The sequence below is a fragment of the Musa acuminata genome, chromosome BXJ2-2 (genome assembly GCF_036884655.1).
Source record: "Musa acuminata AAA Group cultivar baxijiao chromosome BXJ2-2, Cavendish_Baxijiao_AAA, whole genome shotgun sequence".
Taxonomy (NCBI): Eukaryota; Viridiplantae; Streptophyta; class Magnoliopsida; order Zingiberales; family Musaceae; genus Musa; species Musa acuminata.
Window position 1 is genome coordinate 26,204,858 of NC_088339.1, and position 26,779 is coordinate 26,231,636.

Sequence of the window (26,779 nt, forward strand, 5' to 3'; positions counted from 1 at the left end):
AATGTTTTGCGGGTTGTCTTGTAGCTTCATTCGATTCGGCTAAACAAGGGAAAGTACCTTTAGCCTATAACTCACTGTGTCAATGCTACGTGCGTGCATGCAGTCCGTTCTTTGTTCACTATATGATGATTTTGATGGTTACCTTAATGCACGTAATATTTCCATAAGGTTACCTCCCAAAATTGTACCGCCTATCCATACTTGCATCTCCTTGGCTTCTTTTCCTTGCCGTGTCAGTAGTGCCTGTCAAGGGTGTATATGTAATTATTTTATTTTTGAGGAGAATAATAATAATAATAATATCTTGCAGAAGTACATGTTAAGACTAATAATGGAGATGGGTTTGGGTGTATAGGAAGAATCGCTTGTGGTGGGGGCAATTGCCAGGTGGCGCGGATGATGGTGCCTTATACGGCAAGAATACGGTCACATGTCCCAATTTAAAAGGCACAGCAGCGGGTCCCATTCAAGCGTCTCAACATACGTGTCAGTTCCTTTTTCGCTAAAAGAGTTGTGGTGTGCTGGTTCGCCAACAGCTACTATTAGCCTCACCTTCCTCTGTTCCCGTACGGCTAGACCCATTAAGGGTCCAGATTTATCTGGAATCGTAGCGATGGCGATAAATCACGATCGATCCCGAATCTCAAGGCTTACAACACCGCCCTCATTTTCCTCTCGTGTCCTCGGCATCTCGGAGGGTTGGAAAATAAAGCCGGAAAAAAAAGCGGAGAAAAAGAACGAAGCGATCAGGGTGGAGTTAGGGCTTCGCGATTTCTTCCGGGGTCGCATCGATTTCTCCCTGCGGAAGAGGTCCACCGATCCATCAATGGCGGGGGCGCTACAGTACCTGGAATCCCAGCAGAACGCGCAGCCCGAGCTGGCGGACTGGTACGGCGCCTTGGCGGATCTGTACCAACGGAAGCTGTGGCACCAGCTCACCATCAAGCTCGAGCAGTTCGTTGCCCTGGCCGTATTCCGGGTAGATTTCTTCTCCATTTCCTCTGCCCTTCCTCGTTTGCTGCTAGGGTTTAAAGTCATCAGTTTGACAATTGGTCTAGTCTTCTGTTTGGTATGTCCTGGTTACTGGATCTTCACAGGAATTTGCGCTTTTCCTTCTTTTCTTTCTTTTCTCTTTTGACACGCGTGTTTGGATCTTTGGCGGAATCGATATTTAGATGCGTGAAGATAACAGATCTTGAAGGTAGAATTCTTGGTTCAGTGTTCCTTCTTCTTTCTGAGCCGGAAGATACACACAACAGCAATGAATCTTACAGAATATGGTTCTCTAGGAGCACTGATGCGCGGAAGATAAATTTTTTAAAGTTGATTGCTTCTTCTACCTTCATGGGAAAACCTCAATAAACGATACCTTTGAGGTGGCAAAGCCACAACAAATTTGCTTAGTTAGTTTTGTTCTGTTTTTTTGTGCTTGCCTCTCTGTTCTTCCTTGGATGGTTCACAGAAACTATTGGTGCCTCAGATTAAATATCTTTACGTTAGCAGAATGTTCAAGTTCCATCAGTGACCTTATAATTTGCAATTCCAGATATTTAGTTGAAGAAATCGTCTACTAAAGTTATTCTTAGTATATACATATGAGTGTGTATACATATATGTGTATAAACACATTTATAATATATTTTTTACAAGAACAACAATGAAAAAATCTTCTACTTTTATTCTGCAGTTGTTCAAGCGTTATTTTAGACCTCTATCTTTTTGGCTATCAAGCGAAACTCTCTTTGCATTCTTCTTGATCCTGCATAGGTTTGGTCCAGCTAGGTTTCTTATTGCACTAAAGTTCCAGTTTTGAAGGTTGAGGCACTTTCTGATAACAAAAAGAAGGTAGGTAGTTTAGTTACTTTAGTAACATTTAAAGAATAATTTCTGTTAAACATGCCAGTTTACTCATGTTTGCACTTTAGATTTTTCTAGCCAGGATCCATACGGCAGTGTTATGAAGATAAAACAGAACAGTGATTCTACTTTGATATTATTTGGATTCTTGATTTTGGTTAACTAGTGATGTTTTATTCATTAATTGGTTTGCTCAATCACCTAAGAATATTGGTGATCATTTCAGCTAAAAGAAATTACTTGACGTATTTCATGATTCTATTTGTTGACAGCATTATAAAGTTTAATGTGGCATTATTTGTGTCAGGTATATAAGCAAGAAAGTTTTCTTAGTTTCATCCTGTTTAATTCCCTGCATTTTTCATGGCAAATGAATTATATTCAGAAAGCAATGTAGGTAAGCTCCAGTGGATCTAGTTTGTTTGTTATGATAAGTTCTCTATATTTGTATCCTCATTCTCCTTGTTATGCATGTTAACTCTTGTGACATGTAACTGAGAATGCATGCTTCTTTTTTATTCTCACCTTTCTGCTACTCTTTGTAGGCGGGCGACACTCTTATACAACTGTATCATAACTTCATTACAGACTTTGAGACAAAAATCAATCTCTTGAAGCTTGCTCACTTTGCTACAGTAATTTCACGACAGTATTCAGAAAAAGAAGCTGCAATTAGCTATCTTGAAGGAATAATTGAAAAACTGAATGCTACTAGAGAGTTGCGGATCGAGGAGCCTATCCTATATGCGAAGATGCAAATAGCTGCATTTTATCTAGAAAAAGGCAGTCAAAAGGAGTGCAAAAAGCTTCTTGAAGAGGGAGAGAGAACGCTAAGTAGCATGACTGATATTGATCCTTCTGTTCATGCTAGTTATTATTGGATTACCTCTCAGTATCATAAATCACGACAAGAATTTGCAGAGTTCTACAAGAGTGCCCTACTTTATTTGGCTTATACTTCAGTAGAATCTCTTTCAGCTTCATTCAAGTTGGTAAATGATTTACTTATTACATATGTATATCATATTTGATGAAGGATTTGTTTTCAATCTTGCCAAATTTTCTAATAATCATTATTGTTTTTAATACCATTACAGTTTGAGGTTTTGAAATTACAATCAAGGGTAATAATTTGATCATGTTGATGACATGATTGGGCTTTGAGATTTTTGCCTTCTTCTGTTGTTGGAGATTCATTGAGGTCTCTTGTCGTAAGTTATTGTATCTTAAAAGGATGTTTGACCTTATTACTAATTCGAGATGAAGTTGGTGAGAATCTTGAATACAGATGCATAAGTGCTCAGATACTGAATGCAAATTTCCCTTTCCCTTAAATCTTTTTACATTGCTTACAATTCGATGATTTACATTTTTTTACTGAAAAGTCCTTCATGGAAGGTCCTACTGTACTAGGATTATTATGTGACTTCTATGCATGAGAGATGATTTGTGACTATTATGTCTTCCAGGGCAAGTTTCTGTGTTTTCACACAGTTGCATTTCAAAGTCTCTTATGGGTTATCTGGTAAAATATGTTCCATATGGGTTGTATATATAGTAGTTCTTTAATTTTCATCCTCTAGTTATTCATAGTGGTTGGAAGACATTGCACAAACACTTCTATTAGTCCTTCAGAATCTCTTCTAAGTTTTGGGTTTTGCTGGTGGTGGCAAAAGATCTGTGGAGCTGACCCCAAATAGTTGTGATTTCACAGCTTTGTTATCATTGTTGTTGTACTGTTAATGTAGTAGTTTCTCTTATTATATTTTGTGGTACTTCATTCACTCAGTCTGACCTATATCTTGTTTCCAGGATTTGGCCTTTGACCTTTCCCTTTCGGCACTTCTAGGGGATAACATATACAACTTTGGGGAATTGCTTGCGCATCCAATTGTAAGAAAAAGTTCTAGGCAAAATTCTATGATATACTTTCTTTTTCCTATAGAACTAATTACATTTTGTATTATTAAGTCAAAGAATTGTGATCTTCATTTTCTAATGTGTTGATGATTTGCGATTTGTTGATATACCTCTTCTATCTTGGTGTGTGATTTAATTGCTGACATGCTTCATCACTCCTTAACTGTTTGTTTCCTTTCTCACATCTTTTTCTTCCATTTGTGGACGATTATCATCATGATATGTGACCACAGAGCATAAAGTTGGAGCAATCTGACTGCCATGTTGGTTATCTCATGATTTTCTTTCTATCCAAGTTCTACTTTCATTTAAATATACCAACTCTCGTTACATATTGAACTCTCAGAATGTTTTGCAGATCAATAGTCTCACGGGAACAAAGATGGAGTGGCTATACCATATTCTTCAAGCATTTAATGTTGGACACCTGATTCGCTATCAAGAACTATGTCGGATTCATAATGCTGCTTTGAATGCACAACCTGCATTAGTAGAAAATGAGAAGAAGTTACTTGAAAAAATTAATATTCTGTGCTTGATGGAAATAATTTTCAGGTAAGATTTTCAAGTGTCAATTAATTTCCAGATTAACGTTAAGTACATATTTCTGCTCTTTCATTTTTAGTGTGATTGAGACTTTTAACCATTTCCAAACTGATACATTCAATTCCTTGCAGTCGGCCATCTGAGGATCGAACCATTCCATTGAATATTATAGCTGAGCGAACTAAACTTTCTATTCAAGATGTGGAATATCTTCTTATGAAAGCCCTTTCTGTAAGTCTAACCTTGCATTTTTTACCCATAGTTCTGATTCTGCTGAAGGGATACATAAAATGTCAATAACTTGGGAATTAATTTAATCACTGAATGTTACTCCAGCCTTTGTTGTGTTTTGCCCCCTTCCCTTTCATGCCTTTTTTGTCATGTAATATTTACAATACTTTAAGCGATGTAATTGTTACTTTTTACGTTTACCCTTGGTACCTTAGCTTTTCATTTGACTCCCCTAGCTTCTTAGTTGTTATTGGTATTCTTTCATTCTGGATTATTTGGTTTTGTATAGAAATTTAAGTTATGCTCGATGATTTGACACTTTTCATTGTCCTCTTAATTAGTAATATAGGCAGATATGTTTCACACTTTCGCTTATAATATTCTCTGCTTGTTAGCCTTCCACATTGTATGCATCTTACATATATAGTTTTGTGAGCATTGCTTTTATTTTGTGACAAGTAGTTGTAAATAGTGCTATGCATCACTGGGCATGTTTGTCAACAAAATGTAGTTCCAGCAAGATGGCTTTAACCTTATTGTTGCAGATCCTTCTGTGCGTTTGTATGTATGGATTCCTTGTAAAAATGTATCCAACTATTAGGGAAAAAGAAAATCATTTGCTTATTGCAGGGCATGTAGGCCTTCCTGTCAGGACTTGTTTGTATCCTGGAACTTTCTTGCCTACATGGCACAAAATACAAACACACTGCTGGTAATGCTGTAAACTCAATTTTTATGATTTTTCTCTATATGATGGGATCTGTGCACCGGAAATGAATCTATTTCAAGTAGTTGTGAAAATCTGACAATCAGTTGTAACTACAATGAAATATGCTTTAATTTCTTAGGTATGTTGTTCTAATATTCTCAGTTGAATTGTTGAAGAAAGCTGGGAATTGAATCGGAGCTAAAGCCCCCGTGACTTAAACAGATGGAGGCAGATCAATCTCCACCCTCTTCCTAGATAGCTGAGACTAGTGTTTTTTGTTGTACTATAGGTCTTAGGCATCCTAATATGCCACTGAAAAGTTGCATCTTTTTTGACAACATTCAGTTGGAATGCTAAACTTTTTTTTTTCTAGCCATATTATTTCCTGCATCAAATTACATATAGCCTTAAAAAGAGTAAATTCTTGGTGTCTGCGATGACTTGCAGGTTCATCTTATTGAAGGCATAATAGATCAGGTTGAGGGTACAGTACATGTCTCGTGGGTGCAGCCAAGAGTTTTGGGAATTCCACAGATCAAATCATTGCGTGATCATCTTGATGCCTGGGTGGGCAAAGTGCGGACAGCCTTATCGACGGTTGAAGCAGAAACCCCCGATCTGATTGCTACATGATGTGCGTTTGGCACCTGCTCATTTTCCATTCCTCTGTTAACAGTTCCCCGCTCAGGAGAATTCAGAAAACCAAACATTGGGAATGCTCTTTAATTGAGGTTCTTCGACCCCTTTAGAAGATTTTGCATTGAGGTGTGGTGGGTGAATGCTGAGCATGTATTTTTTTTCTCGATTTTTTGTTTTCAGAAATGGATTTTAAGCAATCATTGTGATCATAAACATCATAGTTTCTCCTAACTATTTGAGTGGTTTCAAATTCAAAAGTTATCCAGAAAACGATGATTCATGAATTCTCATGCTGTCTTATTTTACTGAATGTTTTTGTATTTCTGGATGGAAAGATGGAGAGTAAAATGTCACTTGATATTATTTAGAAAGGTATATGGATGATTCAAGCGTATTTAGGTCAAACATGCCACATTGTTGGTGTTAATCATATGCATGGTATGATGCACAGCGTTGTTCAATATAAGCATACAAAATTATTGTACTACAAAGAGGGTGCGAGAAAAAGGAAAATTTTGATCGGACTTTCATGATCATCGTCTTACTATCTTAATAGCTCAACACCCTTTACGGTGTTTAGTTGTGCATCTTGCGATTCATTTTACATTGTTAGTATTGCTTATCAAAAATAGTCTATTTTGCGCATCTTACGATTCATTTTACATTGTTAGTATTGCTTATAAAAAATAATCTATTTTGTGCATCTTGCGATTCATTTTTCATTTTACATTGTTAGTATTGCTTATCAAAAATAATCTATTTCAAACTCTCTTAACTCTTCGTTAGGTGGTGTGATCAAAGTTTGACGGTTCATTTTACATTGTTAGTATTGCGTATAAAAAATAATCTACTTCAAACTCTCTAGCTCTTCTTTATGTGGTGTGATAAGATGGGTTTGATAGTAGGTCGAGGGCGTTGCATCTTCGATGTCTTTAATCATTGGCTTACTACGAATAGTAGATCGAGGGTGTTGCATCTTCTATGTCTCTAATCATTGGTTTACTACGAAAGAATGGATTATCTATAAATTATCTAGTTTTTAAAATTTTGTTCATAAAAAAAAGAAGGTGAATAAAAAAGTATTTTTTTTCTCGAGTTTTAACGAATTTACTTCTTCTTAGAAAAAGAAATGGAGAACCCCTCCGGAGTTACTGTGTTCTCAGTTCCTGTGCAATGGAAGCTTAGTACTACTGCAGTGGCTGTCGGACTTGCTCTCCGAAGTCACGGAGGTTTGGGCTTGAACCCTAAAGCCACCATTCTTAAACCCCTTAGTGTTCTATGTTCATTCCTTTGAATCCTCTCTTAAATGCTTGTTTTCGATCTCCGTCGTCGAAAATTTTGGCTCAAAATTCTCTCTTTTCCCCCGCTCCCTCCCTCCCTTCTCGATTGCAGAGAAGGGCTGGCTCAATTTCTTGCCCGAGACCCTAAATGATACTGAGGGCGAGAGGGTTGTGCCGCCTGACCCCCCACCGAGCGTTCGAGTCCCCACGAGCCTTCAGCATACAGTCGCCTGACAGCTCCAGGCTCCAGCTTTGCCCTGAGATCGTGGAGTCTACCGTCTCCTCGTGCCCGTCGGATACGATCGCATTGAGCTTCTTCCTCTGGTGCGCCCGCCAGCCGAATTACTTCCACGATTCATGTTCTTTTGACCGAATGATCCCTGTGGTCTTACGGCTCACCGACCGATTTGGGTCTGTTAGGGAGATTGTCAGGGAACAGCAGGCTGTTGGGTGCTCCGTAAAGGCGCAAACTTTCATGGTTTTGATCAGAGTTTATTGGCGAGGGAACTTCTATGGACGTGCATTAGAGGCGTTTGATGAAATGATTAAGCAAAATTACGTTCCCAACACCTACGCCAGGAACATGGTCCTTGATATCTTATTCAAGGTGCATTATTTTGACATGGCATTGAAGTTCTTCAGGGACACCAGGTTTCCAAACTTCATTAGTTACAATATAGTGCTATCCAATCTTTGCAAGTCAAGTGATTGGCTGGGAGCCAGAGATGTTATAAGAGAGATGGTAAAGAAGGGATTCCACCTTAACACTGGCAGTTTTTCTGTGGTCTTGGACTGTTTTTGCAAGGCTGGGAGGCTCATGGAATTGCTACAGTTACTAGCGCTCATGATTGTATCCGGTAAACAGCTAACGGTAGCAATCTGGACGATTTTGATTGAGAGTCTCTGTCAAGCTGGTCAAGTGGATAGAGCAAGTACATTGTTGGGAAAGATGGTAGAGCATGGGTGTTCACCTACCGTGATGACGTACACTTCTCTAATTAGAGGTCTCTTTCAAGCTCAGAAGTTTAATGAGGTCTCCATGCTCTTAGAAACCATGATATCTAATAAGTGCAGTCCTGATCTGGTTTTTTATAATGTCCTGATCGATTGCTTTTCAAAAGCGAGAAGGTTTGATGATGCAATTGATGTTTTCCTTTGTCTAGGGGACGGTAGATTACATCCTGACGCTTATTCTATGTCTTCTTTAATATGCACACTATGTTCATCCGGGAAATTGAGATTGCTTCCTAAATTAATAGCAGGATCGGATGTTACTGCTGATCTGGTTGCCTGTAACTCATTAATAAATGCTCTCTGCAAGGCCGGTTTTCCATTTGAAGCAGTAGAGGCTTTCGTCAATATGGTCAATAGGGGTTTTTCTCCAGACGATTATAGTTATGCTGGGTTGTTAAATGGATTATGCATGTCTGGAAGTATTGAGAATGCAGTCAATGTTTATAATGCCATTGTTGTGAATAATCCCAATGTTGATGCATATGTGCATACAGTCATCCTCAATGGGCTTGTAAAAAGAAGAAAATATCATATGGCAATTAGACTCTTCAGGAAAGCTGCCCTTCAAAATTACTGCCTTGATGTTGTGTCCTATACAATTGCTATTAATGGGCTTTTTAGAGGTCATAGGTTTGACGAGGCTTGGCATTTGTTTGAACAGATGAAGCATTTTGATATTGTTCCCAATCTTTACACATACAATGTGATGCTTTCTGGCTCTTGTTTGGCTAGAAACATGGGTGCGGTTAAGCAATTGCTAAAAGAAATGGAGATTGCTGGAGTTGACATGGACCATACCTCATTCAATGTCATAATTTGTCTTCTGATTAAGTTGCATCGTTATAATTCAGCACTCCTTTTATGTAGGAGAATGTGTGATCTGGGAATGGTACCTAATAGGATCACTTGCTCGTTACTTTTGGATGGTCTTGTTAATATCTCTGTTGAAGAATTATATGATCTTTACCCAAAACTGGCATATGACTTTAAGAATCCTTATTTTATGGACAATTCCCCATCTGATTTGCAGAGTGACCTTCTTGTATGCTCTGCAAATTAGATCATTTTTTGGATGTTCAGCGGGAAAACATGAACACAGGCATTACCATAAGTGCGTGGGTGAAGCAACTTGGACTTCTGAATAGAGTCATGAGAAAATGGATAAAGTTGCTACTGCTATGACTTATGAGCTTGGTACTCCATTAGCTTCTGAAGTGCCCTCTGATGCTTCATTGCTCAAGAAACTTGTTGGCATCACTCTGGGTACTATAGATGTCGTCTGTAATTGTCCTACGTAAGGACAGAAAGCATGTGCAGAAAGGAAGCTTTTTATGATTACTTAATTTTTTTGGAGGAATGGCACAGATCTCATGTACAGTGGCAGAGAATTAGATGTAAAGCAAGCATGAAATATACAACAGATTATGGGGATTTAGTATGAGCACAATGTATTCTTCACTGGTGCATGGCGTTGGCATCACTTCTACTTAAAACTCATTATAATTGCTAGATCAGTGGTGGGTGCTTGACAACTTCACTGAACAGTGTCCTTTCGGACAGGTATAGTTATTTTCTTCTTAGTTGTTAGGACTTAGTGTAGCTAATGACTATTGCAAAATTGGAAATGGACTTTAAAGATCCTTGGGCTGTTTTGGTTGGTAACATGTGTTTCAACTTTTAATTGCTCGTCAGTGTTATTTTTTCTGGTTGAAATATGGGAGTTAGCCAGTGGTGGAATTAAAAAGAAAATGCTTGCTGTGTAGTTATATAGAGAAAAAAAGACATGTTATGAATTGTGGTAGTTCTAAGTTTAGAACATGTTATGAATTCTTGGTAGCATCCAAGAGGAGAAAAGACATGTGATAATAATTCTTGGTATTTCTGAAGTTTCCATGACCGTCCCCATCATGCAGATTTTTCTTCTCCTTCTTGTGTTTGTTGCCTTTGTCTATGGCATTTTGAAAGTTTCCGTGACTCTCTCATTATGTGGAATTAATTTCTCGCCCCTTTCTGTGTTCCTTTCAAGATGATCATCTTCTTCTGCATTTTTTCTGACAGGGTGCTGACAACTGAGTCTTGAAAAGAGAAATGGAGTCCGGTTATGATCCTGGGTCTTCTCTGCAACTGAATTACAGAAATGTTGATCACTTCTTTCACCATTTATGGTTAGACTTTAATACCATATGAATCAACTTTTTTCATGATCAGAGGGTGAGTCCGAGTCCCCACCAAAGAAATTGCTCCATCAGAACAGCAGCAGCAGCATTTGAGCTCTTTATTTGCTCATCTGGAAGGTGTTGCTGCAGAATCCTTTAGGAAAAAGAAAACTACTGGCATGCTGTGAAGCCCACGGATCGGCTTGCTGTATGATTGTGATAGCATGTAACAAAATAGCACATTATGAAATACATGTACATATACATTGTTATCATTAGTACAAAAGCTATAGGCTACATGAAAATGGAGACCTGTAAAAGGCATTTTTGGAGGAAGCGTCGCAGCCACTAGTCCATGCAATCACGGTTGTTTCTTCGTGACCAAAGCTTTCTTGCTTCTTTTACCGAAAGATTACTACCCGAGTCCTGAAGATAAATTGTTCCAACAGATCAGAAAGGATCGATTTCATGGATAACTTCTTGATCTCTCGTGCGTATGTCCCCTCCAACACACTCTTAAACTCTAAATATTAGAATTGCCTTTATTATTTTCAAATTCTCTACCATGCATCTATGCAAACTTTTAGATCGCAAAGATAATTAATTAACTTTGCAACTTTGAAAGAGAAGTTTTAAGAGGGGATACAAAGCCGAAAGAGAAAACAAACCTAGTCCCAAACATCGATCATCTTTAGCACCTAAATATGATACTGGAGAACCAAACGTGTATCACATAACCTCAAACTTTAATCGCTTATCCCGAATAAAAACTCCATATCAAAGAGATCAATTTTGATAATGCTTACAGGTTCAAGCTTCCATATGGATGAAAGGAAATGATTGTTGTGTTGACTCTTGTTCAAGACGATGATGCAAAAAAACATCAGAATAACAGAATCCGTAAGTAACAAAAGTCTGAGCTTAATAAGAAGAAATTGGATTGCAGCACCTCAATACAAGCAGCAAAAATTGCGGAGTATGATGCATGGGCAAATACAGAGTACATTTGTACAAAAGGAGCTTGACCACGATGGATTTAGTAATATGTGTCAGGTATTTGAATTGTTGTAATAGTTCATGCCTTTGAAGTTCCGAGTCTCCTGACATCTGAAACAAGAGGTATGTCTCTGCTGTAATTGTTTTCTTACAGAAGAGGTTAGTGCCAAGGATAGGGTTGTTGGGAAGAAAGCGAAGCAAGGCACCAGCTAGACTTATAATGTCTTTTGTTGCTGGAGCTACCAAAAGGAGACGGCACCTCCTCTGCAGGTAACCTGACTACAATATGCATCCAAGTATGATCCGGCAGTTTGATGTAAATTGCAATCTAACAGGGAAAAGAAAAATGACCCCTTGCTCCTCGTCAATGCACCACAGCTTATTTGCCTATAGATGCAGTCCCCTTGAGTAGTTTGTGAAAGCAAGTTCATCATGAGTTAACTTGAGAACAACAAAGCCCTTACCTTTACTGCAATAGGAAAATTTGTGCTCCCATCCAAAAAGCTGTAGATGTCTGAAGCAGCTCAGTATTTATGCTATCCAATGGCTTAAAAAGAAGAGATCCATCAGCAGAATTTATGCAAAAATAAAGGAGACAAACGGATGGCAAATTAACCAAAAGTGAGAAGTGTAAATTAGTCCCAAACTATCGCAGACAATGAAATCAAAATGAGTTTCTAGACAAATAGGCATGTCATAATAAATACTATAAACTTAATGGAAGTTAAAAAATCAGATGCTAATTATACATGGAAGGAATAACCCTGAGGTCAATCAGAAATTTGTGACTACTTCCAGAAACTCACATCATGATTCCTTTCAGTCATACTAGGTATAAGTTTTTGTCAAAAGAAGCTAGCCAGCAATTGGGGCCTTGTATGGGGTTTGTGATGTGCCAAGACTGTGCCAGCATATGCGGCAATGTGATTAACTTGTACCAGTCATCACAATGCCCATCTTACCATACCAACCAGCACGTATTGGTCCACCCAAGGGCTGGCATGATGCTTTTATATGAAATGTGACCCATACTATGAAAACTGATAATTAAGGAGGATAAACTTTTAACAATTTATGAAGCAGAAAGTTGTGTATCATTAACTTATGTATGAAAACTAGGATGATCAAATTGGATACCAACATGCTCACATGATTATATATCCTCTTTTCATTCATCAAGCAAGCCTCTCACAAATTCCAATTAAAGCCTGAATGTGAAAACTCCATTTATTCTTAGGACGGAAAGAACATGTAAAAATAACAGCTAAGGATTCTAATAAAATAATCAAGGCTGATAGGATGGAAAGAACATGTAAAAATAATAGCTAACTAAGGATTCTAATAAAAATAATCAAGGCAGATAAAAAGGTTCAGTTTCTTGAAAAACATGAACTTTGAAATTTTTTAGCAATTAAAGCAAAGAAAAAAATGATTCAATAATGAGACAACCTCCAAACAATAGATTCATGACCACGGCCGTGAAAGTGAGATGATGGAGTTTGATGCATTAAGACCTTGATATCCATATATAGCAGACTCAAGCACACTGTATTGTTCAATTACAGGACCATACAATGCCCAAACAAAAGCCTTCTTAGCCTGCAAAACCAAATCTTTAAACATGGAATCCAACATAAAAAATAAAGATCAATAGATTGCTTATTTTCGACTGAGAAATTGCATTCATACAAAGGACTATTACTTTATTCTTCTTTAAAGATATATTAGCGTTCACAGATGATAACAAGTATCTCGAATAGAAAGGATCATATACATTCTTTTAGCATGTATACATGAGAATATTGCTATATGAGAATAGATGGGATGATGCAAAACACTCACAGGGAGGACAGAAAACTTGGGCACAGCATTAAATGTATATTTGACTACCATGAAAATCTTCATATGCACTGAAAACCATGGTCTGCAGTACCGAACTATACCGCCCGGTATGGGCGGTACGCAACGGTCCGACAGGTCGCCGGTACACGGACCGCCTGTTACCGGTCTGAGTGCACTGTAGCACTGTAGCACTGTACTGTAGCACTATAGCAGTACTACAGTACTCAGCATACCTGGGTGTACCGCTCGGTATACCGTACCGTACCGGTACCGAGCCCAGGTAGAAACACCGGTACGGTACGGTATTACGAACCTTGCTAAAAATAACTTGGGAATTAATTTATAGATCCTATTCTGCCATCTAGCTAAATCAAGTATGAACCTTTCCTTCATCAGAAGGCAAAGATCTTTATTGAATTTGTATCTTCTTTGGTCTTACTCCTCTTTTATGGTGTTTTATCTTCGACTCAACCTCAAGAAACTTGTATTGGAGTAACTTCTTTCCACATGCCACAAATACCTCAAAAGTGGCCGTTCTGGAACCATCATTATAACCATGAATTTAAATCAGAGTCAATACCAATCATATTAAACCAGTCCGAAGCAAAACCACTAAGACGTGTGCTGTCAGCACTGCCATAAAGAGAAACTTCAAATTCTTGTTTTCTGCAGCAGAATATATTAAATTATACCATGTCAGATGGATAATCCTTTTAAGAGCCAGCATCAGTAAACTTAATTCAGACAATATAGCCTCATCTCCCAAGTATTCAGAAATTATTTCTAGCATCCTTTTCCTGCCTCATAGTTCTATAAAGTATGAAACTATAGAGTCAATTGCAACAGGTCCTTTATTATGCTTGGAATCTTCTATGATCTTCCTCACACCCACAGGAAACAGGATTATCTTGAATAAACTTCTTTCCAAAAGTCAAAATCAGTACCACCTTAAATGTGATCTCCATATGCCTGGAATTCTATTTTTTAACCCCAGAGAGATCCAATAGAAGGAAATGAGCACAGAAGACCATGGGAGTTGGATAAATTGTGCAGTAGAAAGAAATACGCACAGAACTATGAGAGTTGGATTAATTGCGCAAATAGATTAATTTCCGAAAAGGAATCACAAATTTGTACCAACGAAGACTTGGTATGATCTGCAAATTCTTTTTTAGGATATCCTATGTTTGCAAGATATTGCTACTAGCATGTGTGTTGTATTATCCATCAGAATGCGTTTTTCTCCGATGGTAAGCCATCTTTAGAAACTTCAACTAATTCTAGTAACTTTCATATAGAATTTTAATTGTCTGAAGTAAATTACAACACTACACACCATCTGAAGTTCAGAAAAACCCAGATTCTATTCCTCTGCAATGCCTCTTTTGTGAAAGCAGGAAGATCCAGGTACCTGAGTTCAAATCTTCTCAACTTTCATTACAACATGGTGTACCCAACTCTCCTCTTCTCAACTAATGTGTTCCAACTTGAAAATTGCATCTTTATATATGAGGCTGGATATGGCCAATGTGTATCCACCATCTTGCTTGTCACATGGTCTTTACTAATAGACAAGGCAAAAAGTCTGACAAGTTTGGCTGACAGTAGAATTGATCTGCTTGTAAAATTAACAAAATAACCATGATACAATCCCAAGCACCTGCACATGCTTCTTTATGACCATTTGAGTTACCACCTATTGTAGTAATTTCTTCAGATACACTTATATTTCTTAGTTCACCTTCTTCAAGACTTTCTCTTGATCCACCTCAAAGCAAATTGTCGCACATGAAGAATAATTATGTCCATACTTGCTTCCAAGAATCATGGGCTTAGTTTTATTGTTTTACACCCGAGAGCCTTTTTCCCGGACAAATCTAAATAAGGCAATCACCAATTGTAAAAGACAAATCTACCTTGTGATTCGCTTCTACAAATTAATATATTTCTCACCAATATTATCATTAAGGGCATCGATGATTTAAATCAGACACAAGCATATCAACACAGATAATAAAAAATATAAAATTACATAACATTTGTCTCTTAAAATGTGGATGGTTAAATTAAATGTCAATAACTGACCTCTTCAGCATTCTCACAACCACTAGCAATATCATCAAAGTTAATTTCTGGAGCCACAGATAACCCAATTCCATGAAAAGAAATTTTTCTCCTCTCACCAATTTGCTTTTCTACCTATGGAAAATATTCATATAAAAACATAATACAATGTACCAAGCCTAGACTGCAACAATTAGGTAAAGCATACCTCTGGTGGTGGAGGCATGACCTCATAACACAGCAACGCTAGGGGATACATATGCCCCATTACACCAGAATGGTCCACAAGCCTCCTCATATTGTCCACTGAAGATTCATCAAATGATGCCTGTACTCATTACTGTCAGCACAAATAGTGTAATGATAATGAAGTGAAAAAACAATCAGTTGTGAAGGAGAATGGTCCTCCAAAGTATCTCATAAATTGAGAATCATTTTAAATCGCTGGTATAGACCAAAAGAAAATGCTAAAACAAAAAATGCTTTGGTTAACCCATGATTTGAAGTTTCTGGTATACCAATCTGTACGGACTGGTATTCACTGGTCCAACAGCCAACCAATGCACACACCAGGCAATTTCATCTGGTCCAGTCCAAACCAAGTTTATCATTTGATAAGCTCACCATGCTGGAGTTACTGGGTAGTAGGTTGACCAGTACTAATGTGACCAGTAAATCTCTGTTTATTGTTTTCTCCTATTTTTACAAGCTGTTGACAGCTACATTATCTGTTTTTTATGTTTTTCTCCTTTTTTTTTCTCTTCTCCACTGCCACCTCGCTGTAACTCTGACTCTGCTTGTCCAGTTGCTACCAATTAACACCGTCCAAACAACAATTGGTAAACTATATGGTACTATCATAGAACCAATCAATCTCCAATCATTATCAGTAGTAAACTGAGATTTTAATCCTTGGATTAATCCTTTTCTGAAGTCATAAATCCTTTTTTTTTGTTACAAGAATCCCTTTTCACTTTGATCATGCACTCGATGAGGATTTACAATATTCAAACTTCTTTCAAGTAACTTTTCAGTCAAATTCACCAAATATAACACAATTTCCACCAGATACTTGACCCAATATCTGATTGCAACATAGCAGGCTGGCACAGGGACATATATCTTGGAACTCTATGTTGTTATTAAAATCCAATTGAAACAAAATGTTCCAGCAGAAATGTCTGGAATTAAAATCTTCAGCTACCATAAATAAAAAAAAGCTGCATTGAAGACCTTGTAGAAGATTTAGAAAGATTTAAACACGTCACTCATTAACTAAATGTCTCAGGTTTAGGCCTTAATCATGACAAAAAAAAAAGTGGAGAATTATAAAGAAAATCTTCCACCCAGTTTTATTTCCAATCAATAAAGTCCAAGCACATAAAAAACAAAGGAAAAGAGCACGAGGCACTTCCTGCTCGTTCATAAGTAGCAGGATACAGTAGAGCAGCAAAAGTTCTATTGACATAAGCATGGGAGTGAAACAACTGTAGATAGAAGCAAGGATTTAAATACTGGTAACCTAACAAACCATTATGTAACAATTACAGGGTGGTATACTGACTGTTACCACCCAACATTATTGACTACAATAGAGAGAAAAACAAAAAGAATAATATGTACCAGTATCAAGCTATAGGTATTGAGACCAATACTTGGTCGGACCGCTATTTACAACCTTGGTTAGAAGGATAGATTTAAAGGACCTGGCAGAAACAAAGTAGAAGTTGACAGAAAACATAGGAACAAAGACTAAGAGGACCTGCCAGCTCCACCCTCAAAATTTCACATAAAGCCCCTTCCTTTATTTTCCCTACCAAGCTTAAAATTTGCAATAAATAAGACTGTTGACAGACAAATAGAGTAATTAATAAGTTCGGATTAGCTATTTCATACACAAAGCCTCCATAAAGCAGAAAAAGTAAATGAAATATAAACAATTGTTGGCAAAAAATGATCATAGATATAGAAATGTTTGGCACATGCAGGATATCATGATTTTCACCCGAAATTGACCCTTCAAGTCCACCACCTCACACCACCAGCATAACATAACATTCCTACCACCAACACAACCTGCTTCAGACCCCATCTTGCCTGCGGCTCTGCACCACCATTTGCCCGACCATGGGTGCTACTTCTCACCACACAGCCTATGCTACCATTTGTGCATCTTAGCAGTGCTCACATCACCAGCAGTCCTCCATTACATCACAACACACTCCTGCTCACTGTCCAATGTCACACCATGTGTATCCACAGTGCCCCCCTCTTCCAGTCTCCTGGATTGGCATCAAGGCCAACCTCATTAGGTCAGCCATAGATATAGTTGCCAGCACATAGTTACCCATCTGAATCATTCCCAACCCCAGCTTATAGTGTACTAAGTGTTAGCTATTTCCTTGTGCTGCTATTTGTAGGTAAATGAAACTTCTCAAATTTGATAAGGCCACAACAAAGCTAGTCCCAGGAGGTACCACATGGTCTACACCTTGATGTCCTCTCTCTATCTCCTGCAATAGAAGATGAAGCAAGAATGCAGCCATAACTTTCAAAGAAATTGAAGATAATGTATCCATCAGATTTTCAGTATAGTGTCTCCTCACATCACAGGATAGATGAATATATACAAAGACCCACAATTGAATGGAGGTCAAAATGGTGACATCAATAACAAAAATCTGTTTTTTAAGGAAAACCAATTTAAAGTGTAGTTTAACTCTCGAGAGAGGCCTAAAATTACATCAAAGCTGATAGAAATAGGCTGAACAAGGAAAATAAAAAAATGTTTTTTTATTATGAAAAGGAAGAAATACTGTGCAGCCCATTAAAAGCTTAAAAATTATGAAAAGAATAACAGAAGAATTAGATTGAAGAATTAAAGAACAATTGTGTTCAAGGGTACGTACCGGATGCCATTTCCCTGTGAGTGGATCTGGCCGGTCCCTACCACCACTTGGTGCAATCCATATTATCTGTGATCCACCCCTATATTTGATAATTTTGAGTCAACATACAGCAAGTAGAAAATCATAAGACAGTCGATTGAATTTTAAAAGATGGACATATAGAGATAAGTATGAAATGTATCTAGAAAATTTTGTCTTTTAAATAAACTAGAAGATGCTTCATGATTGAAAATTATGACTCATCTTTAGAGAAAAACTGCTTATGCAGAGCTGTCAAGAAACCATCAAACACTCAGGAGAATTCAAGAACTTTAGAGATTGCAGATATAGCCACTGTGCAAATGCACATGCAAATTCAAATACTTTTTATGGGAAATTGGTCAACAAGTAACAAAAAAAGAAAAGGAAAGAAGCATCAATATAATGGCCAAGCTAGCTTTTCGACTAGGGTCATCAGTAATGCAATAATGCATCTTCAAAGTAAGCAGCATTTACTAAAACAAACAGTTATAAGCATCAGCATCTGTAGAGTGAATGATAACTCAATGTCAATCTTGGCTTTCGAATAGAGTGCAGCTCCTTTAGCAAGGATTGTCAAAATATGCAAGTACGCACTGTTGATGTGGTTCAGTGGTAACTGTGCTTTTTTTTAATGTTACAAATTGATTGATTGGAATGCATGGTTACCATGTAGAGCTAAGACAAATCAACCACGCCTACTTTGCATGATTTTTATCTTTTATGGACTTTTCTTTTTAATATGCTCTCACAGGCTCCTTAATTATTCAATGCTATCATGAATTACCTGGAAACATTACTTGCTTCATTAATATGTATTAAATAGACATGGCTTTGTGGGCTATTTTCTTTACATGACAAGCAGCCATGACTCTAGCTTTTGTACCAAACCTACATGCTCTGCTGTGGTAGGTGCATACACAAGTTTGTTCGAGTCAATTGTTTCATGTTAGCTTCCTGGTAGCTCGATACCTTTCATTAGCTTCTTGATATTTTGATGTCATATGATTGTTCTTTAATACATTCTATTGGAATATGGTTTTGATGTAAATTAATTTTCTATTTTGGTGCTCACAAGAAATTGGATGACTTATGCATTTCTTCTAGGAACATGCGTCGAAGCCATTACTTCACATTTGGAAAGAGATATGGCATTTCCCATGGCCATAATATTGTAATTTATTATTATCTTAAAAGGAAAAAGAATTTTTTTTTTACACTTCCATCCACCCTTACGAATGAGTAATGAGCAGACAAAGCTTGCTTAATATAACAGCAAACAACCTAAACTAGCTTTATCTGAACCAACCATACATGGATCAGGTAGAACCTCTGCCAAAGAATCTGTATGTATACTTTTCAAAATCAGCTTATTTCCATATGAACTGCCAATTCCAAATCCAAGCCACTGGCCGAATCAGTCAAAACCAGACAGAAATTGGTCAAAATAGGATGAAAATCATCATTTATAAAATCAGCCACATTTGACAATCTGATGCCAATACCTGCAAATTCTACCTTCGAATGTAAACCTTGTGTCAGATTTCGACCAAGATGTTAAGATGGGAAAAGAGAGGAGGAAAGATAGAAGAGGTGGAAGAATGATGTAAGAATCTCAGAAACACTTTGTGATCTGATGTAAGTAACTCTTTTGGAGCTAATACTTAGCTGTGGAAGAAAAATGCCCAATAAACCTAAAAGTTCAAAATTTGAAAAATAAAAATAAAAATAATATGTGAAATCTGAAAGCGTTTGTTACCTGAGACATAAAGTTATACACCACTTTTTTTAAAGAGTATAAGAATGTGAGCACACCTTAAAAGCAAAGCCATCTCCTTGAGGCTTCGAGTATTTGCTCTCCTTTTCATTTCAACGAGCTCAGGAACATCATGCATGTGCTTCTTTGAGTACACACAAATAAGATTTCTGGCAGACAAGAGTGCATTTCAATAATTACAAGAACCTCATGTTAGCTGAAATATTTTATTACAATTATTTAGTGTGTTGGACTAAAAGAAATGACAAGAACCTTCCCATGCTGAAGGGCTTGGAAAGTGGGTCGGTAATAACCCTGTCTCCTGCCACAAAAACCTGAGGTATAAAACATAACACTTAAATACCACTAAAATGCTTACAGCAGAAAATGAGACTACTACTAGCCTGACCAGTTTTTCAGCAAGATATGGATTTGTTCTTTCAAGCAATAATGCGATCAGTGGTGGATCTGCTTCTGTCTGATGATTGGAGAACAAAACAATGTTATGGCCCTACACAAGAAAACAATGTTATGAGTTACGACAAAATATCAAGATATATATCAGAATTAGAAGTAAAAGAATGAATAGCTTGAGGATGTGACACGGAAATACCATTCATATTCTAACTAGGAGAACAATAAAAAAAAATTTAAATAAGCTCTTCATTGTCGTCTTTGAGATCAGAGTCAATGGGTACTCTCCAGACCAGTCATTCAATCCTAGCCACACTGTTGGAACGTGGGCACGGTGGAGGATACTTATTGTTAAGATTGCTAGGAATATATAACATTCAACAGTATACTGAAAAAGATAATGTATTCTTAGGGCAATTATCTCCTAACCTGACTGAAAAACTGATAGAAACATAGATATTATGGATGTTGGTTCTAACAGAGCTAATTGCCAGCAAAAGACATACAAATTGATCTCAATTAATGGTTGTTACAGGATAAAATTAACAAAAGACAGTGACATGCCAATTTTAATAGACTTAATTGTTGACCTTAATATAAAAAAACACAGCATCAATTTCGCTAGTTTACTGCAGCTCCGACGAATGATATGGCAATGTGATTGAGCATGTACTTAACATAGAAAATCTCGATACAATCTTTGCTGTAAATGCCAAGTAACCAAACCTATTTCCATGTTAATTTGCAATCATATCTTATACGAAAAGGAATAATCCAAATTCCTAAGCTATTGAAAATAGAAGAAAGATAACCTCCCAATAAATATAGGTTCAATGAAGTGACAAACGGCCGGAGCACCTTCTAATTCATCTTCTTTTTTTAATGCAAATATTAACTGATAACCAAAGCTTACATGATTTTGTCATTGCATATAATAAAACAAATAAAATCAAAATATTTATTCTACTAAATAGACGATCAGCTTCAGCAATTAAACAACAAAACTTTATTATTAACAGTAATAAATCATCAATGGTACTGAGGCACCTGCTTAAGCTTCTTTTCCATGTCAAAGAAAAGGGAGAGGTTGCCAATATATGATGTCCTGAGGATAAACGGAAAAACTTCATTAGTATACTGAAGAAAATACATTTTCACAACCAGAATTTGATCCACAATTTGAATGCTTGTTTTGTGCAATTCTCATGTCTCCTATGATGCATGCCATATATGCTGTGACAAAACAACTATCATATTTGGAACTTAAAGCTGTATAACTGGCAATCTCATCAGTTTCATTCAAATTGTTCAAAATGAATGGCAACAAAAAGAATATGATAATCGTTGCTCGGATGGTCAAACATCAAATGCTATGTTAATATCTGAACCAAGGTTTTTAATTTCGAATAATACCATCCGATATGGGCGGTACGTACCAGTTCGATAGCATACCGGTACGTGGACCGTCCGCTACCGGACGCAATGCTCAATATCGCCCTATATCGGATGATACGACGGTATATCATACAGAAGAGCAATCATTGAACTTAAACAATACCAGATAGATATTTCAATATTTACAGAAGAGCAATCCGTAACGGACCGAAATACGAACATTGCACAAGACTATTCCTCAAAGTCCGAAAAAGATATGTGATACTATTCTTACCTAATTTACATTGGTTTTGCTAAACTTATACTATTACTATATTTATTTCTAACTTAAAAACCCTATCATAATTTTTTTTTCCAGGTATTTTCGGAAGATTTTATGCCTAAATTGGGTATATTGCTTGGTACACAGTACTGTATCATACCGAGCGAAGCTCGAAACTCTGGTACGGTACAAAATTTCAATCCTTGCTCTAAACAATATTTGGAAACATAATGAAACAAATAAGGAGTATTTCTTATTTTATTTACAGAAGAGCAATCCGTAACGGATCGAAATACGAACATTGCACAAGACTATTCCTCAAAGTCCGAAAAAGATATGTGATACTATTCTTACCTAATTTACATTGATTTTGTTAAACTTATACTATTACTATATTTATTTCTAACTTAAAAACTCTATCCTAATTTTTTTTTCAGGTATTTTCGGAGGATTTTATGCCTAAATTGGGTATATTGCTTAGTACATAGTACTGTATCGTACCGAGCAAAGCTCGAAACTCTGGTACGGTTCAAAATTTCAATCCTTGCTCTAAACAATATTTGGAAACATAATGAAACAAAAAGGAGTATTTCTTATTTTATTTTAAATCATTAGTTTGACACTGCAATTGCCCAGCACAAGTGTCCTTGCCAAGTCAGTTTCAGGCAAGAAATGGACCTGCTGATAGACGTTGAAGACCAATGTCATTGATTGAATCTCATTGATTGGACCTGCTGAGCAACCAACATGGTTGAATCTCATTGAGGAGATTCAACCATGTTGGTTGCTCAGTTTAGGGACATGCAATTAACCAAGAAAAAAAACCTCAATGAGTGTCACTGGGTAAAAAATAGCAAACTGCCATACTTGTTCAAGTTGCAGCAGAGACATTGCACTTGTCATCACCGTTAGAAAAAAAAACTATCAGATCAAGAACCACACACTTGTCCTTAAACATTGTTCTATGTTGCTTCAGAAACGGAAACACAGCATAATCACATATGGCATTCTCACGCTGAGGAGATAAGATTGTTCCTTCTGGTGTCCGAGGAGCAAGCCTTGACACAATAATAATCTCTTTTGAAACCTGTGAGACCAGAATTGAAGTCCCAAAAACAACCTCCTCACTTACAAAAGGCAGTGCTCATAATCTCATACATTAACCATCTTTAGATCTTGCATTGTCGAAAGCCTCATGCACAAAGGCCATTTTTTTCTTTTGGCATTGAGGTACTTCAAAATCCTTAACACTTAAAGACAGTTGCATCCTTTACTCCCCACGAGAAAAATGAGATTTCAATCTTCATTTTCTTAACTAAGGTCAAGTTAACTTTCATGGAAAAAGCAAGGTAATACAAATATGTGCATCTTGCACAACACTTGAATCATTACAGAATTGGCTAAAGAATCAAGATGACAATAGTGGAATATCATGAATGAGAACATAAAAAAACTGAAAGCAAAATTGATCACCATGAAGTATTAATGCCACAATATACTAAAAATAAAGACTAATAAAACTTATCTAGAATATGTGCACAGTGATTTAGATGCTAAAATTAACATTTAACAACCATATCCAACCACATATACAATCATGATAGAAAAACAATTAGTGACTAATCAATCAATTACAACTTAGTGAACTAAAAGGCAGCTGCTGATCCCAATCAGGATGTAACACATCAAATGAGAAACGGATAGGCCAAAGGAACCACAAATATTGAACTACCTGAAATCTACCAACGGATGGAAGTAATTTTGACCAAACATATAGTAGTCAAAAGGCTCTCGTACTGCCTTATGATAAGGTGAAAAGTTAAAGGGATTCTGCAAGACATACAAAGAGTCATTATTACCAAAATCTTCATTTAGAACAGTGACAACATACACCAGGTTAAACAATTTGATATTGCTAAAGTTGAATGTGAAAACCTCAACATCCAAGAGAATACAATCAAATGCAACAGCCATATTTGACAGTATGATCTCGCTTGCACTAGAATCTCCGCTTTGCATGACCTGACAAGTTTCAAAGCTAAAGATTTTCATTAAATTACCTTTTTGAACAAAAAGATGGGAATGCACCAATGAAGAAGATGGAAAATAGAACAAATTCTTCCAGTACACAGCAAAAGAATTGAGAAAAACAGTCATCCACTCATCTAAATAACTTAGAAATGATTCCATATTAATATTAAAAACCATCTCATACCATACATTTGATAACAATTTTGACCTCAAAAATAGGGCAGGCAAATCTTTTTTCTGTGAGAACTAAAATACTGAAAGGCCCAAATACAAACATAGGCCTAACTAGTTGAGCTTATTTTGGGGAGAATCTACAATAGGAGACAGAAACAAATGCTGCCTAGAACCAGAAACTGCTAGGATAGTTATTACCGTAAGAAGCAAAGTGACCTCCAAAAGGATTAGTGGCAGTCGAATATTGGAAAGAAAGGAACGGTAGAAAGATCAAAAGGATATTCTGACAACATGCCTTATCAAGTAGTTGATAAGCTCATCTGCAGTATATCTCCATCGGAATCAGGCTAGTGTACGGTCTAGTTCTCCATTATCCTGATATTTACCATCCGATCCAAACCAATCCAGGCAATTTTTCAAACCCTGGTATCGATTATCAGTTGGTACTAACTGTTCAATCAGGTATCGGTATCAAAACATAAAGCTTGATTATGGTACATTAAGTGCATTTTTATTTTTTATATTTTATTCAAAGATATCAACCAATACATATCGGTATACCACCCGACATGATTCCAAAATAGAAAGATGCCTCCCTTGATAGGGATTGGACTAAAAAAATTCAAGGTCTTGTAATTTCACTTTGAATGTGACATAACCAGGCCATTCATCTTTTGCATCAACCAAAATATAATGCAATAAAATAAAATATAGTTGCCTGCAATGACTAATGAACAAGCCTTATAGTGCAACTAACAGCTGAAATGATAGAACACAAGAAAATGTCAAGAGTTTAAGAAAGCAACTTACTCATTGTGCCACCTAGCTAAACCTAAAACGATAATTATATGAAATCCATGCATGAGGAGTATCTGCATTTTGGGCTGGACTTACAGCATTGCGGTAGTTGTAAAATAGTTCCTCTAGTCTGGTAGCAATATCTGAAGAAAGCTTTCCAGCTTCAACTTTCTTCCTTATGCAAGAAAGCAGCTCTAAGGATAAAAAGATAAATGGAATAAATAGTTTTAAAAAAATCACGTGGTCCTTTTCAGTGGACTAAAACTATTTCCAAGAGGCTTAAGTCCAAAAAATTTTCAACATGCCTGTAATTTATAAAAATAATTGAAGACTTCTACTAGGCAGGGACAACTATTAGCTGAATTTGAACAGCTTCTATCATGCAAATATTTTCAACATGTCAATGATTTACAAAACAATGTCGCAAACAATTTATGTGACATTATGGCAGCTTAGTGATAATAGTTAAACCAGAAATATTTTAGTTGATGAGAAATTTGACAGTATCCAAGATCGTAAATTTATGATGCTATGAATCACGTTCCACAGACTGCTCATCGCCTAAAGCACACTGGAGAGGTAAAGAGGTGCTTAACTAAATCTGGCTTTGGAAGTTTATGATGTCATGCAGACCAACCATCATGAAAGCGTAGCATGGATGACGCAACATGCCAACTTGTGCAAACCAATTCAAGGGTCGGATGTAATTTCAGCATTTGAAATAGCACACAGAGTAACAATTGTCTTCGCATAAACAACACACATTTCAAAATTATAGCATTCCAAAATACCACCAAAATTTTCAAATCTTCTCAAACGCAATTGAATGCCGTTCATCGAATTAAACACGAATTCGAACAAAAATTTAGTAACAGGACCGAACCTTCTTCATTCCGCCTAAGAAAACACCTGGAATGCCCGACCTCCACCTCCGCCCCCATATCCGAGGCAAGAACCGCTCTCCTCGTCACGCTCCTCCAACCCCTCCCAACGGGCTCCACCACCGCCCGAGCCTTCGAACCGCAGACCCAGCGCGGGCGCTGCCCCAGCCTCCACGGAATCAAACAATTTAACGAAATGCCGTCACCTGAACTCGAAGCACCAAAAGCCCCACGAGTCGTTGGAACCCTACGCGCTCCAGCGAACGAGCCAGAAGTCCGAGGAGGGGCAGCAAGCGTCCGGCGACCAAGAAGTCGAAGAAGCGACCGAATAACTCATCGACGGCCCAGAAGATGGAATCCCGCCGCAAGAAATGTCTCGAGAAAGCCCTAGAATGGCTTCGGGACCTCCCTCGAGCTCCGAGCCGATCTCTCCTCTCTTTGTGTTGGCGAGGTGGGATGCAGCCGGGGGCGGCGCGTGGGAGAGCATGTATATGGCGCGGCTATCGAGTGTTCATTGGTCGAAAAATAGAGGAAGAAGAAGAAGAAGAAGAAGAAGAAATATACATTATATATAATATTCTTTTTATTTGTGAAAGGAAGGAACGAGAGGCAGCCGATGAGGCGAGGAAAATAAAAATAAAATAGAGGAAAATACTTTTGCGGTTTATCAGTTGCAAGTGCACGCGCTTGGTGTGGATGCCACGCGGGCTAACGGAGGCGGATCCCTGGTAGATATAGATGACTATGGTTAAAGGCGCACGTGGCACGTGAGAGCTGAAGCAGTACAGGAAAGTTGTTGCAGCACAGCATCCGACGACGTGGGGAAATAGGAACGGTCCTATCTGGCGTGACACGTGGTGGTCAAACTGCCACCGACACAGGGTGGA

The 26,779-nt window shown here is 37.4% G+C and overlaps 3 protein-coding genes across 10 annotated transcripts; 2 read left to right on the top strand and 1 right to left on the bottom strand.

Annotated features, from left to right (window-relative positions):
* Nucleotides 1-598: 598 nt before the first annotated feature.
* LOC103975924 (26S proteasome non-ATPase regulatory subunit 13 homolog B) lies at nucleotides 599-6,186 on the top strand. Its single transcript, XM_009391063.3, has 6 exons — nucleotides 599-979; nucleotides 2,403-2,849; nucleotides 3,670-3,750; nucleotides 4,136-4,332; nucleotides 4,455-4,554; nucleotides 5,711-6,186. Exons 1-6 carry the CDS (start codon nucleotides 614-616, stop codon nucleotides 5,894-5,896), a joined length of 1,377 nt encoding a protein of 458 aa, XP_009389338.3. The 5' UTR covers nucleotides 599-613; the 3' UTR covers nucleotides 5,897-6,186.
* Nucleotides 6,187-6,821: 635 nt separating this feature from the next.
* On the top strand, nucleotides 6,822-10,688 carry LOC135605633 (putative pentatricopeptide repeat-containing protein At1g16830). Its single transcript, XM_065095953.1, has 2 exons — nucleotides 6,822-9,756; nucleotides 10,255-10,688. The coding sequence occupies exon 1, from the start codon at nucleotides 7,331-7,333 to the stop codon at nucleotides 9,254-9,256; it is 1,926 nt and encodes a 641-aa protein (XP_064952025.1). The 5' UTR covers nucleotides 6,822-7,330; the 3' UTR covers nucleotides 9,257-9,756; nucleotides 10,255-10,688.
* On the bottom strand, nucleotides 10,667-26,459 carry LOC135605634 (glycerol-3-phosphate acyltransferase, chloroplastic-like). Of its 8 annotated transcripts, none has more exons than XM_065095956.1 (15): nucleotides 25,895-26,456; nucleotides 25,108-25,205; nucleotides 23,944-24,030; nucleotides 23,741-23,838; nucleotides 21,399-21,456; nucleotides 20,347-20,448; nucleotides 20,211-20,272; nucleotides 19,997-20,107; nucleotides 18,164-18,242; nucleotides 17,732-17,767; nucleotides 15,463-15,582; nucleotides 15,276-15,389; nucleotides 12,798-12,947; nucleotides 11,813-11,895; nucleotides 10,667-10,778 (listed from the first exon to the last, which is right to left on the bottom strand). In XM_065095956.1, exons 1-13 carry the CDS (start codon nucleotides 25,950-25,952, stop codon nucleotides 12,813-12,815), a joined length of 1,158 nt encoding a protein of 385 aa, XP_064952028.1. In that variant the 5' UTR covers nucleotides 25,953-26,456; the 3' UTR covers nucleotides 10,667-10,778; nucleotides 11,813-11,895; nucleotides 12,798-12,812. The 8 variants fall into 8 exon arrangements, with proteins under 8 accessions (XP_064952028.1, XP_064952026.1, XP_064952031.1 ...); XM_065095954.1 differs by lacking the exon at nucleotides 10,667-10,778 and adding an exon at nucleotides 11,269-11,735; XM_065095959.1 differs by lacking the exon at nucleotides 10,667-10,778 and adding an exon at nucleotides 11,269-11,735 and having other exon boundaries at nucleotides 23,944-24,046; nucleotides 25,895-25,932.
* Between the last annotated feature and the right edge of the window lie 320 nt (nucleotides 26,460-26,779).

Excerpts from the sequence above, each read along its gene's own strand:
- LOC103975924 (XM_009391063.3), top strand. The coding sequence starts at position 614 with ATGGCGATAAATCACGATCGATCCCGAATCTCAAGGCTTACAACACCG. Across the intron at positions 2,850-3,669 it reads TTTCAGCTTCATTCAAGTTG|GATTTGGCCTTTGACCTTTC; the intron begins GTAAATGATTTA and ends TCTTGTTTCCAG. Across the intron at positions 4,333-4,454 it reads TTGATGGAAATAATTTTCAG|TCGGCCATCTGAGGATCGAA; the intron begins GTAAGATTTTCA and ends AATTCCTTGCAG.
- LOC135605633 (XM_065095953.1), top strand. The coding sequence starts at position 7,331 with ATGATACTGAGGGCGAGAGGGTTGTGCCGCCTGACCCCCCACCGAGCG.
- LOC135605634 (XM_065095956.1), bottom strand. The coding sequence starts at position 25,952 with ATGGGGGCGGAGGTGGAGGTCGGGCATTCCAGGTGTTTTCTTAGGCGG. Across the intron at positions 20,108-20,210 it reads AAGCCCTTCAGCATGGGAAG|AAATCTTATTTGTGTGTACT; the intron begins GTTCTTGTCATT and ends CTTGTCTGCCAG. Across the intron at positions 15,583-17,731 it reads ATCAAGGTGTAGACCATGTG|GCATCATTTGATGAATCTTC; the intron begins GTACCTCCTGGG and ends TAATGAGTACAG.